General features: G+C 36.7%; 1 protein-coding gene across 1 annotated transcript; it reads right to left on the reverse strand.

Moving 5' to 3' along the window:
- Positions 1–17,488: 17,488 nt before the first annotated feature.
- On the reverse strand, positions 17,489–19,574 carry LOC104097327 (uncharacterized). The gene is made up of 2 exons (XM_009603889.4): positions 19,360–19,574; positions 17,489–19,208 (listed from the first exon to the last, which is right to left on the reverse strand). Exon 2 carries the CDS (start codon positions 18,897–18,899, stop codon positions 17,709–17,711), a length of 1,191 nt encoding a protein of 396 aa, XP_009602184.1. The 5' UTR covers positions 18,900–19,208; positions 19,360–19,574; the 3' UTR covers positions 17,489–17,708.
- Positions 19,575–19,864: the final 290 nt, after the last annotated feature.

The raw sequence follows: 19,864 nt of genomic DNA on the forward strand, positions 1-19,864 counted from the left end.
GCACGACTAAGGTGCAATAAATGACCTGTATCTCGAGAGTCATCCTGCTCATATAACACCACAAACTACACGGGATCACAACACATGTACGAATAATCAAGTTGTCTCACAACCCACCTAGCACAATAGAGTATTACATGGAATAGCTGACGACAGGAATAACATCCAACGCCTGAAGACTCCTCTGTAAGCAATGTTATGACGAATGAACACATTCGACCTGACGTAGAGCACACATTCACATTAGTCCCACCAACGGACCTCAAACCGATTCTGATCATACCATACTGGACCAACAACCTTTCAAGTATCCACAATGGCCCTATTCATGACACACACGAGCAGCCGTCCAATTCGGAACAAACTCCCACAGTCCACAACCAAATGACTAGAGCACCTTTTAGGCATAAACTCTTACATTAGCAATAATACCAGAATCTCCATACTTGGTTTCAATCCTTAACAATTAAGTGACTTACATGTAACACTTATATAAATCTCCCAGTGGGATACACTCCCACGATCTTCTGCACCACATAGCCAAATCTGTACATCAATACCACCAACCGTACTAATTCTGTAAATTAAATTAAGAATCTGCAAATCAATACACAAAGCCTCTTACACAGGACACTGTTCTCAGGTGACACTAAAGAAAATGCCAGCTTACTTTGAACATCTGAATTCTTCCCTGCTCATCCGAGCTCGTCACATTCTTATCAACACCGAGCCGCAACCTTGATCCTGAACTTCCAATTCTCATGCCGCTCACTGTACCTATCATGCCGCAATACGAGAGTACAAGAATTCATCATAACCTATGTACTACTAGTAGAATAAACACTTCATTGGTTACAACCCTTTCACTTAACTCATTTCGGAAGAACCATTTCAATACACAACTGAATTTCCATAATCACAAAAATACAAACCTCAAGTTGTGGTCTAAACCGCCATAATTCTTCCACGATCCATTTACACATAACAATGCCATTTGAATCAAATACCTCCCAAATCAATCAAATTATGGTGGCTGTCAAGCCCGCACGTACAACCACAAACCATATGTATAACTAACACGCCGAAGGAACTGATCATTGCCACAATCATGCTGATTCAAACAATTACCAACAGACCCAACTTCCTCCAATTTACTCTTGACCTACCTTAGAAATAATAATGGCTTCATTCAAAAACATAACGGACTCAATCAACACTCATCCCGAGTGACCCGAAACACGAGACCACATCGTATCAGTACCCATGAACCATCTCATACCCTCCTCACGCTCACCATAGTATCTCCAACTGGTACACCCATTCTGAAAGACCTTTCGCAAATCCAAAAATATTTCTCCCATTTCTCCAACACTGCCTCGCAGACCCGATGATAACATAGAAAATTTTCCAAGTATTCTTCACACTCTACTGCAAAATCCAATCTTCAGTCACATAACAAACCCAAAAATCCTTAGACACCGCGCTTACTTTCTCGAACCCATTAGAGCCACCGTTGAGAGTCACCCACTCTGACCTGGTCCCGAATATAATCAAACTCCATCGCTCTGTTAGCACTTGAACACTCCCAAAGAAGCAACCAGATTAATTATTTTCCTTGTACATCGCATCCACAAGAAGTATAAACCCTGAGTCTTCCCAAAACATGCACATGAGTCGATAATACGAAATAGAGCACCCATTCATCAAGTTCTTTGCTCGAATTAGCCCTGATATTTTCTTTTTTTAGTCATAAATAATCTACTAATGAACCGATAACCAGAAACCACACAAACAGACAACCACACGATCCAATCATAGACGGTGGGCTCCCCCACTTAACTTTAAGATACAATCACATAAATCTAAAACCCACCAAGATTCATCCTTCTCAATTTACCATGATCTGCACCGTTAACCAACCAAATTTCTCGAATCCCCTTGTTAAACTTTTCATGAACATTCCGAATTATCAGCCACAATCGCATATTCGACTTTCTGCAGAGTAGTAAGTAGAACTCTTTGTAAAAACTTCATCAAAATCACATAACTGCTAACCTGCCCACAAGAGATAGCCTACATGTGGAACTCCATACCTACATCTTCCAACGGCGCTGCACTGGGTACCACTACTATGAAATCAGTAAACCCTCCTGAGCCCATGCTCGTCCACCGGCTGTAAAAGTCTGCTCATTCCCCATTGACATCAACTGAAAGTCCGATAATATATTCCAAGCTCGAAGTCACGTCGTATCCCATAGCGATAATCAAGATTTTATACCCCTCTTCATTCCAATCAAACTCATTTCCGTCATATTCGACCTTCCTTAGCACAGTAGCCACCATTACAAATAAAATCCGTAGACCTAGTCACTTACCACCATGATTCCCAATCGCTCTAAACTTTTCTCAAATCATGTGGATATCCTACTTAACCTGCTAGCAATTCAATCACCGCGAGACACATCCTACCATGTCCTTCCTCCTCCTTTTCTGCCAAAATTCTACCTCAAATCATAATCCATCTGTAGTATCCGAACGGATAAATTGCCACCAACTCTAAGCCTCCCCCAAGATCATCTTTCTCGAGCCATCAACATTAGAAACACCATTTCAATTCTGAAACCGCTACACACCGCTATCTCTGGCAACCGTTTCTCAGGTACCATTTCACAACACCCTGCCCTGAAGGAAAATCAAAGAAGACCACAACACCGACGAGTCTTAAAGCGTTCAAACAAGGATGATAACACCACATCACAAATTAGAATTCCACCACACTCGAAAATATCAAGTCTCGTTACTGCATCAACCAAAGCCTGAACATCCATAGTCCGATTGCTTTTCCTCCGCTGGAATTAAATGTCGAACCTCTAAGCCATGAACCGAGTAGTCCTCATTTTGAGTCATTCATTGCCGCGACACATAAATAAGCACCTTACCATTTACACCAACACTGCGTAATAACCATTCATGAACATCATAATGCACCGTGCATAGCCGTGAACCCGTAGGCAACACTAATATTACGCTGAAATGACAGAACATCCCTCCTTGAGGCGACGACAATAGCCTAATCAAATACGCTGGGAGAAACATCCTGCACCACATATGCAGTACCTTTACAACTCCACGATGCCCAATTGAAAACAAGCACTTCACGTCGTATAAGAATGAATAGAAAGGAAATGAAGGCATGATCATCAATAGAATCAAATAGCACAACGAGGAATCAAGAAGGGAAGTGCTCCTAATAGTCTTGTAGCCTCTCGAAGATAAGTACAGACGTCTCTGTACCGATCCGCAAGACTCTACTAGACTTGCTCATGACTCGTGAGACCCAAGTGAACCTAGAGCTCTGATACTAAGTTGTCACGACCTAAAATTCCCTAAAGGCCGAGATGACGTCCAACGTCACCGTCAGGCAACCCAACAATGAATTATCGACTCAATTACTCATTTTAAAAAATTTGAAATCGTAAATCCCATTAAATAAATAAAATAAACATCAGGCACTCGTAGGAGCCCGTGAATTCTCTTTATAAATATCCGTATAAAGTATAAATTACAAGGTAAAATGATAATAATTACGTGAACTACAATAATGAACATCCACTAGGACCCCCCCCCCAACACAAAATAAAATCTGGTGTCATAAGTGCATGAGCATCTACCAAGAAATATAATAAAATATAACATATGTCTGGAATACAAGTTAGATAGGAGAATGTAAATAACTCTGATGGAGACTCTGTATACAATGAATCGTAACATGGAATGCAGCTCACCATAAAGTCCCAGCAACAGTCATGCCTTTGCGCCCAAGAGACCACCAGATATATATATATATATATATATATATATATATATATATATATATATATATATATATATATATATATATATATATATATATATAAATATACCTGCACATAAAGTGCAACAAGTGTAGCATGAGTACGTAAATCAACATGTACTCAATAATTATCTAGCCTAACCCCGAAGAAGTAGTGACGAGGGGTCGACATCGACACCTACTAGTGGTCCAATAAATAAAGTACAACCGAAAGTAAACAAGTATGAGGCATGGTAAAGACAGTGTAAGAAAATTTAAGCACGTGATACGATCCTCCTCTGAACAGTAAACGCAAGCCCTCAATTATTGGTCACCTCCTTAAACGGAGTATATATGGAAAATGGTCCCCACCAGATAGATCGTCACAACTCAAATCAGGAAAACTCATGGAGATGGCTTCTTTCCAAATATTACACACGACGCTGCCGAGGCGAATGACCTGATCCTATAAGAGTATATATAGAAATGTTGAGGCGTACGACCCTATCCCATAATAATGTGTACACTGCCGAGGGTCGAATGGCATGAACCATAGATGTATCTATTATACTATCGAGACGAACGGCCCGCTCCCATGAGAATATGATACTGCTGAGGCAAATGGACCGATCCCATCAGAATAAGAAGCTTTAATGGGTCCTTGAACCCACTCACAAATATACATGTGAGTTATGAAATTTAAAAAAGCTTTTCAATAAAAACGCACAACGCGAGAGAAATTCGTAAGGGAAACACAATTGTTCAACGGTTAATCAAGTAGCTCGTCAAATCTCTACAATAGCGAGTCTATCAATCTACGCAAGCCTAGTACAATTAAAGCATAGCGGGAACCTAAGTCTACCCGAACATAATCAGGAATCCTAGCATATGCACGGACACTCGTCACCTCATACGTGTTCAACTCCTACAACATGTAGCATACAACACGAACAACACCTTTGGGGTAAATTCCCCCTCACAGGGTTAGACAGGAGACTTACCTCACTCTAAAGTTCCATAACCGGCTCCAATGCCACTCTAACACCTCAAACCGATGCCCGTCACTCCAAAACTAGTCAAACAATGTGCAAAGCAACAAAAATATACTCTAATACTCATAATAAATCAATTTATAACAATTTCCAACTCCGCTCGAAAAGTCAATAAAATCAACCCTCGGGCCCACGTGCCCGGATTCTGAAAGTGTTCGAAGATAAACTTTACCCATAACATTACAAACTGAAATATATGATTTATTCCCAATTCCATGTCCAATTTTGTGGTAAAAATCCAAAAATACCAATTTCTAGGCTTCTTTCAAAATCTCACAATTTTTAGAAATTTCCATATTTAAATTCACATATAATTCATGTATTTCACTAACATTATGTGGGAATTACATACCTTGCAATAGATGATAAAAATCTCCCCTTGAAGCTCTCCAAAAATCGCCCAAACCAAGAGAGAATGAAAGAAAATGAGCCAAATCCCGTATATATCAAGTCTGCCTAGGCCCGTCCTTCTTCGCGATCGCGAAGGCAAAACAATTCACAGCCTCCAAAATTCCTCTACGCGTTTACAGCCAAAGGGCCGCGTTCGCGAAGCCTCCTGACCCCTGACCTTCGCGTTCGCGGACCCCGAGCTGCGTTCGCGATGGCTTAACGCCTGGCAGGCCCCAACTCCCCTTCCTCTTCGCATTCACAACCTCCAAGTCGTGTTCGCATAAGCTACCCCAGCCTCTGCTCCGCATTCGCGATGGGCAAATCCCAGCATCCCTAAAATCCTTCTTTGCAAACGCATGAATCCATTCGCATTCGCGAAGATTAAAACCAGACACCAGCAACAGCAAATCATCCAAACTTGGTCCGAAACCACTCTGAATCACACCTGAAGCCCCCGAGACCCTGTCCAATCACACAAACAAGTCCCAATACCTTGTACAAACTTATCCAAAGGCTCAAAATGCCACAAATAACATCGAAACCATGAATCGACGATCAAAATCTTTCTTTCAACTTTCAACTTTCAACTTCCAAACTTCGACGAACGTGTCTGAATCATATCAAAACATTCTGGAATGACGCCAAACTTTACGTAAAAGTCATAAATTACGATACAAACCTATTCCAAGGCTCGTAATCCTAAACGTACATCGAGAACATCAAAATTCACTTCAAATCAAACTCAAGAAATCCTTGAACTTTAAAAATGCCAACCTTCCATATTAAGCTGTAACGACCCGGCCGGTCATTTTAAGTATTACAACCCTGTTCCTCCATTTACTACTATGTTGGTGCTTTATAGCTGTTGTATGACTTATCGGGTTAGTTAGTTCGGGTCCAGAGAGAATTTAGAGTGAAATAAGATACTTAGTCTCTTAAATGGAAAGCTTAAGTTGGAAAAGTCGATCGGATATTGATCTAAATGTAAACGACCTCGAATTAAAATTCTGATGATTCCAGTAGCTCCGTATGGTAATTTTGGACATAGGAGAATGTCCAAAAAATTATTTAGAGGTCCGTAGTGAAATTAGGCTTGAAATGATGGAAGTTAAATTTTTGGGAAGTTTGACCAGGGGGTTGACTTTTTGATATCAGGGTCAAAATCCGATTCTAGATTTAAATAGCTTCATTATATCAAATGTGACTTGTGTGCAAAATTTGAGGTCAATCGGACGTGATTTGATAGGTTTCAGCGTCGTTTGTAGAATTTGAAAATTTTGAAGTTCATTAGGCTTGAATCCGTGTATAGTTCGTATTTTTGAAGTTTTTTGAGGTGATTTGAGAGTTCAACTAAGTTCATATTGGGATATAAGACTTTTTGGTATGTTTGGTTGAGTTCCCGTGGACCTCGGGTTGATTTCGGGTGGTTAACGGACCAAGGTTCGAAGTTGAAGAATTGCTAGATGTATGCTGGTTCTGGTGTTTTTGCACCTACAGAAATGGACTCGCAGGTGCGATGGGCGCAGAAGCGACAATGAAGTCGCAGAAGCGAGGGAGTGCTGGCTAAGGAGGCATCGCAGAAGCGGACGTCCAGGCGCAGAAGCGAGGGTCGCAGGTGCGACCATGGCTATCGCAGAAGCGGCCAGCTTCGCAAATGCGTGCCTTCTTCCGCAAAAGCGAGGTCGCAGGTGACTCCTCTTATCCGCATCTGCGAATGTTCTGGGCAGAATCCTTTAAGTTCGAGGTTTTGTGATTTTCACCATTTTTGGATTTTGGAGCTCGGTTTGGGTGACTTTGGAGAGGAAGTTTTCCACACAACTTGGGGTAAGTGTTCTTGACTCCCTTGTGATTATATTCCATGAATCTATCTTCATTTTTAGCAATTGGTCGATGAATTTAAAGATAAAATTGGTGGTGTTGGCCTAAAGTTCATAATACGAATTTTTGAGTTTTGAACACCGATTGGGAGTCAGAATTGAGTGAAATAAGTGTGATTGAACTTGTAATTGGATGGGTTATCGGATTTTGTGAGTTTCGTCGGATTCCGAGACGTGATCCCCATGGATGATTTTTGGAGTGTAATTTCGGATTTTGTGAGAAAATATTAGCTTTTTATTATCGAATTAATTCCTATAATTGTGTGGACTGAATCAATTAATTATGGCTAGATTCGAGCCGTTCGGAAGTTGATATGCGCATAATGGATTTTCTTGGAGCATTGTTTAGCTTGCTCGACATTGGATTCATCTTGTTCGAGGTAAGTAACTCTTCTAATCTTGGAGCTGAGGGTATGAACCCTGAATATACGTATTATGTGAATCGTTTGGAGGTGACGCACATGCTATGTGACGGGCGTATGGTCGTGCACCATAGAAACTGTGACGTAATTGTTTTCGTGGAATTTTGTAATCAAATAATCTTGGTATTTTCTATGCAGTTTTATATGTTGAAGAAATATCGTTGAGAACCATATTAAAAATCATGTTGAGGCTATGTGCCAGTATTATTGGGACCCACATAGGTCATATTACTGTGAATTATTTGTTTTAAATTAAAAACCTATACTCAGTCATATTCATTTCATTGCATATCATATCTCAGTCTCTGTTGTTATTTATTGATACATCATATCATCATTTTCGGGCTATTTTCATGACATTGTGAGCCCATGAGAGAGAGACTGGAGAGATTGATGATTGAGGGAGGCCGAGAGCCTGACTGTGAGGATATTATTATGTGGATCGGGGTTGCCTGCCTGCAGCAGGCCATATTGGCTTTATATATATTATTGTTATTATGTGGATCGGGGGTGCCCGCCTGCAGCAAGCCTTATAGGCTTTATATAGCGCTTGGGCAGAAAGAGCCCCTTCGTAGTCTGTATCCCCCAGTGAGCATGGTTGATATTATTGAGGGATGGATCTTCCCTGGACATGGATCTTGTCCGAAGTATTATATACCTGGAGATGGATCTTCTCCACGGGCTGGATTGGCCCTATTCGATACTGAGTGACTGATGATCAGTTGATGTGTATATTCCGGGATGGATCTTCCCTGGACCGGATTAGCCATATACAGTACTGAGTAATTGGGCATGATGAGTGGAATGTGTGAGAAAGTGAGATTGAGTACTGTGAGAGTGTGAGTACATGAGTTCATCTCTGAGATACATTGCATTGACATGCACACATGACATACAAGCATGGAGATGTATTTCCTCATATTGTACAGTGTAACATCATTCATGATTTCTCACACATGTTGGCAGATGGGCATAGTGATGCATTTCTTTTACACTGGTTATCTGGAAAGAAAACGAAATGTCTTATTTATTATTGAAAGGATTTTGGGAAAATTATTGTTTTCAAACTTATTCATATTTTTGGCAACTCCGGTAAACGATTTGGGTTTTTCATTGATGTACTTGAAAGGGAGAACTATTTTCAGAAATCATGTTTTGTTGAGCATTTTATTGTTGAGTTACTTCTAGTATTACTTGCTTTATGTTATTATGAACTGTTGTTGGTTATGGGAGTTGAACTCTGACCTTGGTACAAGCTCGTCACTACTTTCAACCTAAGGTTAGGTTTGTTACTTATTGAGTACATGAGGTCGGTTGTACTCATACTACACTTCTGCACCTTGTGTGCAGATGTTGATTGTTGATGTCGCCGTGTTCGTTGGGAGCTGGATCTGAAGATGTACCTGCACTCCGGTTGTATCTGCCTCTTGTTCATAGTAGCCTTAGATTCACAAAACTTTGTTTATGTACTTTTCAAACAGATGATGTATTTACTTCATACCAGCTTGTATACTCTATTTTTAGAAGCTCATGATTTATACTACCACTTCTTGGGGAATGTATAAGATTAAGATATTTCTTTACTTAAATTGCTTTATTAATTGTTATTGGAATTTGTTAGTGGTTAATTGGCTTACCTAGCGGGTTGGGTTAGGTACCATCACAACTAAACGGATTTTGGGTCGTGACAAGGTAGTATCAGAGCTCTAGGTTCATAGGTTCTAAAAGTCATGAGCAAGTGTCTAGTAGAGTCTTGCGGATTGGTATGATGACGTCCATACCTATCTTCGAGATGCTACATGGCATTTAGGATATATACTTCCCATCTTTCCTTCCTTATCGTGCGGAATTGATTCAGCTCGAGACATAACTCTTTGAATTTCTTCCACGCATTCGTATACACACATGAGCGCTCGGTATCAGTTGTGCAACGCCGGCTTGTGATTCTATGAACGAGGTTCGAGAGGTGTATTATGTATTTTGGTGATGGGCCATTCTGGAGGACTTGAGGCCATGGTTGAACCTCAGCTTAAGCTCGGTAGCTTCAGTTGTAACTTGTACATTTGGACACATATGTCCGGTAATGTCCCTATGAGTGGAATTTATGGCTCGATGAGCGGTAGAATGGTTTTGTGATGAGTATGATGTGACTGCGGGATGTGATAAGACGATTTCAATGTGATGAGAAGTGTTTCCTTGAAATGTAAAGAAAGGGCCATTGGGTGCTTGATTTTCGTTTTGATGTGACGTACAGTCTCGAGTATGAATATTTTGAAGGATCTTTCACGCTGTTAAATTGTGGGACAGATTAAAGTCTCATGTCTTGTTAATATGTTTGGACTCAGAAAGATTAAGTGGTTGCGTAGTAATTGTGGCTGCGAAAGGGATAACAAGATACCAAATTAAGGCTAAACAGGTGAATTATCCCCTGCGGAGTAATCTATGTAGGTGTGTTCCTTATAATGTGAATAGAGAGAGCTTCTTTTCTGCCAGCGGAGCATATGTATTGAGACTTTAATTTGAATCTGGTTGAGAAAATTGACTTGAGTGTCAAGAGAATAACATATGCCCAAGTACGAAATCATCATACGAACCTATTGGAACCTTTAAATCCCGATTCCGAGGTCATTTACTCAAAAGTCAAACCTTGGTCAACTCTTCCAATTGAAAGCTTTCGAAATGAGAATTTTCCATCCGAATCAACTCCGAACCTCCCGAAATTTAATTTCGACCACATGTACAAGTCATAAAATATGAAGTGAAGCTACTCGAGGCCTCAAACTACCAAACGACGCGCTAGAGCTCAAAACGACCGATCGGATCGTTACATTTGAGAAGTACTTTTGATAATTGTCAGAATTTTCATATGGTGATACTATGATTTGTCACAAAATATGACAATCGTCATAATTTTTCATATGGTGATCACCAAGATTAGCCGCAAAATATGATAATTGCTAGAATTTTTAATTGTGGGAAAATTATTGCAATTGCCTTGAGCGCTTCGCAAAATTTTGGCCGGAGGCTATTTTAAAAAAAAAATATCGGGGTCAAAATATCAATGGTGATCCTACAAAGGTTCATCTAGCGTAATTTTTTGATTAACTTATTTCTGATTCAGGTTCATAAAGGATAGGCTGCCAAAAGGGAACTAGTTTGTGTAAATATATTTTGGGTTATAATTAACTAGTATATCTCTTGTTCTTGATTTACTATCATCTTTGACGTTTATCTTTTTCAAAGTTTCATATTGTGACAGTACAAAGACGTGAAACTGAATAGTAAATGAAAAAAACTATGGAAAAGGAGGAAAGGTAAAAAAAAATGGACTTGTGATAGATGATTTGCAAATAAATCTCTATACACTCACCTTTTTTATTCATATGATATACATGTGAGGTCATAGTGATGCTCTTATTCAACTGCTTCGACCATTTCGAGTACCTCATATCTTTTTCGGGGTATCCGAAGATTCGATAATTTTTAGTTTCGTGATGAAGAGAAGTTTTTTCAATGTTGAAAGGTATCGTCACGGCAACTCAATTTGTCCGGTAAATTATTCGGTGTCAATAATAGATTACCTAGAGAAATAGGTAAAAGAAATTTTCACCCAAAATTAAAAGTTGGTTCATTCTCAACCTCTGTAAAGTCCATCTTGTTGTAATAGGAATGAACAAAAACAATTCATTTTTGGCTAATGCGATAAAGATACCAATTAGTGTTCCCCCGCTGGCAGCACTCCACTGCTATCGTCATGTAAATGGTACAACAAGAAGAGAATTAGCAGAAATCGAAAGGTTTTTACCCAAAACCTCGCTCTGATACATCCTAAAGCGAAATAGGATAGGAAAAGTTTTATCAAACAATAGTAATATGAGTCCATTAAGATTATCCTCATGCTGCATATAAATAATAACCTCTTAATCACTAAATAAGTTTCTTTGAAAAGCAAGACTTCACTAAATGAATAGGTAAATTTAATTTATTTTGTCAGTCATTAATTTCTAACAAGCAAAAAGCATATGTATCGGAGAGGTGCGTCTTACAAATTTGACTTAAAAATCAGAATAAACTATATATTCTACATTTATATACATACTTCAATGTTCACATATTTTGAACATTGAAGTATTTATATAAATCGACTTATTAAACTTATGTTTCTAATTCACTTCAAATCCACCTAAAATATGAATTTTTCTAATTGTGTACTATTTAGTAACTTGATTAACTACTTATCTTATAGACAAGTAGTCGATATTTTTGTTCTGCTCAGGAAAAATCAAAATACGTCCATCAAGAAGTAGAAAGAAAAAGAAAGAAGTCACATACGATTTGGCAGTAGATTTAGTGCTTGCAAGTAGGTCAAAGTCTAGATAATCAAGATTACAACAATTAAGCAATTAAGAAAGTAATTAGAATGTGTGCACCATCAAACACACTTAATTCGGTCAAATCTGTTGTTGCTACAGGTTATCACCGTTTGGAGTTTATCATACTGTATTATAAGTATGAAGGTATAAGTGTAAAGTTAAATTAGCAAGTTATCCATTAAAAGTTAAGAGATAACTTTACCCCTCATTTAAGCACTACTTTATATATATTTTTTGTATTACCAAATAGTAAATTTGCCTTCCGATAAATGTAAAAATACTTTTATTCTTTATTAATTATTGCAAAGGTGCAATTTGTGTCTATTCGCGTTCATTAATTGTCATTATTTTATTTTTTTTAAGAAGTATTTGTTTGAGTTTTTTAACCAAAAGTTAAGTGTAGTTGAGAAGTCAAAATAAATTTAGAGAAATATTTATGTATTATCGTTATAATTAAAGTTTGGTTTACATCATCACAAATGTAGAAACATCATAGAACTTTTCTCTCTAAAAGTTACCTTTTTCTTTTTAAATTTATATCCAGCATGTAATATTTGAAACCGAAAGATAAATTACTAAGCGCTTATCGTATGGGATGGGATGCCTTATTTGTTTTTTTATTTGTCCTGATAAATCATATCAAAATTTTATTCAAATCTACCTAACAATATCATCTTTACGTAAATTTTGGGGTAACGAGCAAACAAGCACCGGTCACAACATATACAAATTTTATCGTATTAAAGTACTTAGAAGTATTGCTGCTCTTTGTAAATTTTGATCAAGTCCAATTTTCTTTTTGTATGGAGTTATAAAATTTCTTAAAATATTTTTCTAAAAATAACATATAACATTAGGGCTAACAGGCTTTCTGGAATTTGAGGACAAATAAAGGAAAGAGTACACAAGGTTCTTCTCTCAAGAGTCAAGACTATAACATTTTGAATAGAAATAAAAATCACATTCACATGTCATTTCTTCATCTGCATGATTATCATTTTTATACTTTATGTGTAAGAAGCTACATGTGATTATTAAGAGATATTTACAGGTCTATTTTTCATATTATGCTATATGTCATGAATAACAGATGGAAGTTATGACTAATGAGACTTTATTTGATTTTAATATCAATTATTGTAAAGTGATGTCAAAATGAAACTTTACTTGGGTTGTTAATTAGTCTAAAGTTCAATTCCAAAAATTCCAAATTGCATATCGATCATTATGTGAACTCTATTTAATTGTTTCAATTTTATAGAAATTTTTGTAGTCAAATCTAGATGGTAAACTCTAACTAAAATTTTCTAACTGATTTTTGCCTTTTATCTTTTATTACTGCCTTAATAAGAAAAAATATTTTATAATAGACTCGTCTATCAACTTTCCCTAGTAATATTTCATTTTCCTAAATAGCGAGTCAATTTATTAACGGAAAGATGGCATTCATTATTCATATGTTTGTAATGCAATAAGGCATTTCAGGACTTTTGTATGGTACCGTTTCCTTCTATTGAGTTAGTTAAACAATATTAGCTTTATTTTTAGGACTTGAATTTTTATAACTCATACATTCTTTTATGCTCCCTCTATATCAGTCTATGGTATTCTTTTCTTTTAAATCTGCTATAACAAGAACAATACATTTTTATATTTTGAAAAATTATTTTAAAATTTTATTTTACCTTAAGATGATTTACAAGCACACAAATATCTGCAGATTATGTTGGGAATATCACAATCTTCAATAATTCTTCTCTTTTTCTTAAACTTCATTCACAATCAAATAAAGACACATAAAATGGGACAAAATGAATAATTTTTATGTAATTCTTGAAATATATATATTCATTAATAGGGATACATGTCTAATGCGCAAAATTAGTACACTAAAGGCGGTAAGCAGTGGGGATGCGTGCAGATGGCATATCATTCTCATTTATAGGCATGCGGCATACAATTTATGCCGATAAATTCTTATTGCATCAAAATGAGTTTTTTTTTATTGCCCACATATTGCTTATTTAATAAAATTTTATGCCATTTATTCGTCAAATAATTTTTAGGTTTTATTTGTTTGATAGTTTTTTGAAAAATACTCATTTTAAATGGAGCGACTCCTTTTTTGGGTCAATTTGAGATCAATTCCAACTCATTCTTATCTACAAGATTATGCAAGGCTTTCTTCTTCTTTTTTCTTTTATGAGAAAACACAGGCATATTGAAGATTTTCTTGAACTTTTTATTGTTTAATTTTATCTCAAAGTTTTCTTTATTTAGGCCAATAAGTTTGACCATTCAAAGTCTAATAAGTGACTTACATGCTAAAAAATAATCAAACAAAAGAAAATGGGAATGAGGACAATAGATATACCTTTGGGCCAGAAGCTATACCCAGCTTGAAACTCATTTAACACTAATATTTCAGATTCAGGTTCAGAAAGGACGGATTGTAAGAACACGAGGAGCCGATCCTTTCTGCCAATGAGTTGTGCAAATGTATTTTGGGCTGCAATTAATTATATCCCTTGTTCTTGATTTTCCATAATCTTGACAATGATTTTCCTAAAAAGTCCCATATTATGACATTAACAAAATTAAAGAAAGAAGTCTTTGGTGACACGTAAAAAAACTTAATAGTAAACAGAATAAGAAGAAGAAAACAAATAAAGAATATTACTTGCTTGGCATAAGATCTGTTGACTGTTGAGCCCAATCAGCTAGAGGTTTGAATTCGGTTGATGTTGAAATGTAGAATATTGCAATTAGCAAGCAAGCACTAGTGCACTAGCTACTGGAACCTTTGTCAAAAAAAGACAAACAATGGATTCTATTATATAATTAAATGAAAGTTAGCATAAGAAGTAAATCCACCACAAACATCTTATATGATCAGAAAGATATTGAAGGCCCAAGAATACTTTGAGGAAGCTGGGTTCACTCACTCAAGATGATGTACTGAATATGAACAAATTTTCTATACACAAGGGATAGATTTGTAGCAATCAAGACTGTGCAGTATGAATGTAGAGCACATATCTTATTGAGATGTTCATATTCATCTTCAGTTTGGTCCAAACTTCTGAGTAATAAGACTGGACAAGAAAGTATGCTAATGAAAAGAATGCCAAAGCCCACATTTATAGAATGATATTGGCTATAGTATATATACAAGGCAGGAGAGGAACAACATAATCTTTCAAGGTATAAAGAGGAGCGCAAAATGTGTTGTAAATAAAAAAATTGTTGGACAACCACGTCCAATGAATTGCAATCCTTAAAAACTGTATAAGTAATTTGAAAAATGGTAACTTGGAGGCTAGGTGAATTAGGTGTGCAGTTGTTTGTAAAAGTTGGGGTTTATCCAACTAACCAACTAATGAGTTTTTTGCTTTGCTTGTACATAATTTTCCCTTAGTAAATCAATTCTTTAGACTCTAATTCCCCCCAACATGGGAAACTAAAGAATAGAGGAGGAAGAGGAGGAGGAAACATAAAGAAATGGACTTACGATAGGCAATTTGCAAGATAAATCTCTGTACAGCTCTCCTTTTTTTTGTTCATATGATATACATGTAACACGTGGGTAAGAAAAGTTTAATCAAATAATAATAGTATGAAACCATTAAAATTATCCGCATGCTACATAGAAAAAAAAACCTCTTAATCATTAAATAATCTCAACGAAGACTCCTTTGAAAAGAAATATTTCACTGACCAAACTAGCAATATTTCTGTTGATGCAGTAGCATTATCAATTTTGTTAATAAAATGTTTATCATATCATGGTCGGCATTATTTTGTTAGCAAGGGTCTAAAATTACTAAATTGTTTATGAGGCCATTGTTATTCTGTTGTCAGCTAGCAGCCGTATTTCTTCACGACGAAGTAGTTTATGATCTGACCAGCGACTTGTTATTTAGTTGTCTTGAGTTGTCATTTGGATTTTTCTTATTTGTTTCTATTATTTGGAAGATATGGTCAGCTGTTCACATTAGTTTCTTGATTAAGGCATCGTTCGGCAGAACTTTTTTGAAGATTATTTAGAAGGTTTTAATCGTATAAGGAGCTAATTAAAAGCTATAAATTGCAGACCAACACTTAAAATGTACGTCTATGCACCAATATTAGCTAACTTAACTCATACATTCTTAATATTAAACAATCAAAAAGGTATTTTTATGAATAAAATCCTAACGAGCCAAATTTTGTTTATTACGGTTTAGATTTATTTTCTTAGTCATGGTTTAATAATCTATTTCTTTGATCATAAATCATATTTATGAATCTTAAAGTATTCTACTTAATAATTAAGTGATAAATAATCTTAATTCTATTTAACTTAATAATTAAGTGATAAATATTTATATAACCAGAGTGATACATGACATAAATTTGTTTATCCGGCGCCAAATGAAGCTTCTTAATTGGAGTAGGCCCTCATTTTTCTCAAATAGAGGTGAAAGTAACATGTTACATTTTTGACACGGTATATAATCAAAGAGATAAATATTAGATTCTGAACAAATAATTTTTGAAGCAAGTGGTTTAATGGTTTTTTTTTAAAGTCAAACCCACTAAAACTTAAATTTTGAATTAAAAAATCAATTGAAAAAGATTTCCTAATTTCAATTAGGAATTCATTAGGCCTATTAAGAACATCCCTTCCAATTGAAAATTTCTATTCGTCCGGTCAATTAATTAACTCATAATTAGATCTTAGTAGATAAATATTTCCAACTCGATAATTTAATACAAATTTTTCAAGTAATTATTTAAATATTATTTAATAGATGAAAATGATAAAAAATTAAATCCAACCCATGTTGTAATATTATTTCAAATTCATTCAATTTGAATTGATACTTTTTTCATCATAATTATTGTGAAGAGACATCTAAATAATTAGTCAACCGCCCCTCAAATCGGATAAAATTATACTTATTCAACTTCACTAAATAGTGATACGACCAGCTAAGCCTAACTTGACCATCCACTCTGAAAAAGAAATGGAATTTAGAATTCGTGGGAGGAAATTTTATCTTCCCCTACTTCTCTTCCACGAGTTCCTCTCTAAATCACCATTTCAACGTAAGAAAGCAATATTCTTCTAATTTATTTATCTCCTCTTAATTCTTTTCTATTAAAAGATTCTACCCACTTGAAAGACAGCTTAGAATCTCGCAAGGCTCAAGGCTGTGGCTATCCTGCATAGACCACAGATAGAGTAGATGTCACGACTTATCAGAAGATGAGGAAATTTGATGATTGTAGTGGTTAAAGACGTAAGAATAAATGTCAAAGGCTGGGAAAATGTAAAAACGCAAAAGTACTCATTTTACTAGAAAAAACCTTCCAGTTGGTGGATGCAAAATGGCAAATGAAAACCACACGAGGGGGAAAATCACAAAAGGTCAACTTATAATGGTCTTAGCATCCTCAATTTGGTTCATAACTTCATGTAGTATTCATTCCCCATAGGTGTATTTGCAATACAAACTACTGTTCGGTGACTCAATATTCAGCTATATGGAATACAAAAGAATGAAAGAAAACCTTTTATACAGCAAATTTTGTTAGATTTCACCTCTCCATCATGTTCGCAAGTCCTAATTATTATTACTAGTAAAAAATGTACCAAACATCAAAATCACTCAGATAATGAACACAAACAATATAAAACCCAAAAAAGTGACCTTTCAGTTATAATCCACCACCATGACAGTAATAGGAGAATACAAGAAAGATACAGCCCCAAGAAACTATAAGGGACCTTGAGCTTGTGAGGGTGGTAGCATAGGCCAGCCAAGAAGTTGAGGTGAGCCAGGAGGGGATGAATGCTGGCTAGGAGAGAATACACTTAATTCCACAAAGGCCCCTGAAGTAGTTTCATCCTTGTCCGTTGTTCGAAAGGAGATGGATCCTCGCTTCGTTGAGGTAGCTGAATTTCTCCCAGGACTGCTGACCATACTTCCTCCAAGGTTAGCAATTAGGGAAACAGTATCATTTCGTTCATCACTTAACCTTCTCCTAGCCTCTATATCCCTCTCTGAGCTCTTCTTCAATGCTAAAGAATCCCGCACGGGCATGAAAACGAGCATGAAGATGCCCAACCCAATACAACAAAAGAAGGAAACAAAACCCACAAATGCAAGAGCTTGAAAAGGTAAATATTCTGGCTGAGTTCTAACAGTTAAACCAAGCAATAGAACCCTTATAGGAAAGAAAGCAGAAACTGATACAACTAGCATGTATACTCTCTTTTGCAGACTCCTATTGATAACCAAATGCAGGATTCTTCTACCAAGCCAGAATAAATAAGAAGTCAGAATGATGGCAAAAAGACCAAGGCAGAAAGTATTCAACAGAGGGTACGTGCAGAGGGCAACATCCTGATCATTCGTAGATCGCTTAACTGGACTAGTGAAATAATACGGCAATTTGCTAATGTAATCCTTCTTAAATTGCGGTCCAGCCAAAATAAGTATGAGCTGTAGAGCAAAAACCGGTAGGCAAAAGAGAAGTATATATCCAGCTGTTTTGCCATTCCATTTCTGGCCTAAAGTTCCTGACTTCTGTAAGGACGCCCGAAGGAGAAACACGACCGTGAGGTAAAGGCAAGGTTCTGCAAAACCTAAGCTCGAAACAATGTAACACTTGCAAACAGTTTCCTGCCATTTGAAGCTAAGAGCATTCAACAATCTCCCGTCGCCTCTGAACAAGTTAAGCCGAACAACCTCCCCAAAACCCCACCAAATTGCAAACAATATAAACGTAATACGGATAATCCAAGGACCATTAAAATAGCCAAGCTGAATATAACCTTGCCCGTAAATCCTCGTGTGAAAGTAGACCAAGTACAAGATGCAGAACAACCCAAAAAGTACCAAAATTGAAACAAGAAAAATAGTAAATACACCTAGTGCATCACTAGCAACTCTCGAATGGGGCATTACCCAAACCACAAATTGCACGCATGCTCTCTGACAGCATGGAGACCTGAAATCCCTCTACCACATGAACCACCCTCCTCACTCCTCCTCAACAACACAAGTGAAACCACAGATTTATCCTTGTTAACTCCTTTCAACCTCAAAACTACCATATATGAACAGTCTCTCAAGATCTGATCACCAACACCACCTCACACACCCACCAAAATATCAATTCTACCTTCCTTTCTTCGCTCTTCTTCAACAATGAACTCTACCTATATTCACGCCCAATTCAATGTTCAACGTTATAACTGCTCTAAAGACAACCTAAAAAAACATACAAAACCATACACAAAATGATCACAATCTACATATATAAAGTACAAAACTTGCGCATTAACCTTGAAACAAACCCTAAACCAAAAAATCAACAAAAAAGTACTGACATATGCGAAAAATAGATCAATAGAAAGCTTACAGGATGAAGAATCTTGATCTAGAGAGCTCAAATTCTGAATCTTCCGGTCGCCAGAGAGAATCGCGAAAAAAAACCCTAACCAGAGAAAAAAGAGAGAGGATTGGTGGAAGAGAGGAGTGAGGGGGAAAATGGGGGAGAAGATAGAGGGGGTGGGGTAGTGTGGTAGGGGGGAGCTTTGTTGGAAACAGGCTGTCGCCAGCGAATAAACCAAACCCAGAAATGGAAATTATTATTGAGATTATAATGTAAGGAGTAATGTTTAATGGGACACAAAGAAATAAGAGAAAATAAAAATAAAATAACAGGCTGTATACAGCTGGATGATTCCGAGCCTCTAGCTTTGGAATGCTCCGAGCCTAGTTGGCAACCTGACCGTGGCGGCGTTTACGGTGAATGTTCTAACTTTGATTTTTCCTCTCTTTCTTTTTTTGGTTTAATTCATTAATTAATACTTTTGTATGGAAAATTAAAAAAAATTAGAATAGTGATAGTTGAATGGACTTTC

The sequence above is a fragment of the Nicotiana tomentosiformis genome, chromosome 1 (assembly GCF_000390325.3).
Source record: "Nicotiana tomentosiformis chromosome 1, ASM39032v3, whole genome shotgun sequence".
In the NCBI taxonomy this organism is placed as follows: domain Eukaryota; kingdom Viridiplantae; phylum Streptophyta; class Magnoliopsida; order Solanales; family Solanaceae; genus Nicotiana; species Nicotiana tomentosiformis.

Bases quoted from the DNA above. Each gene is read 5' to 3' on its own strand.
- LOC104097327 (XM_009603889.4), bottom strand. From the start codon at position 18,899: ATGCCCCATTCGAGAGTTGCTAGTGATGCACTAGGTGTATTTACTATT.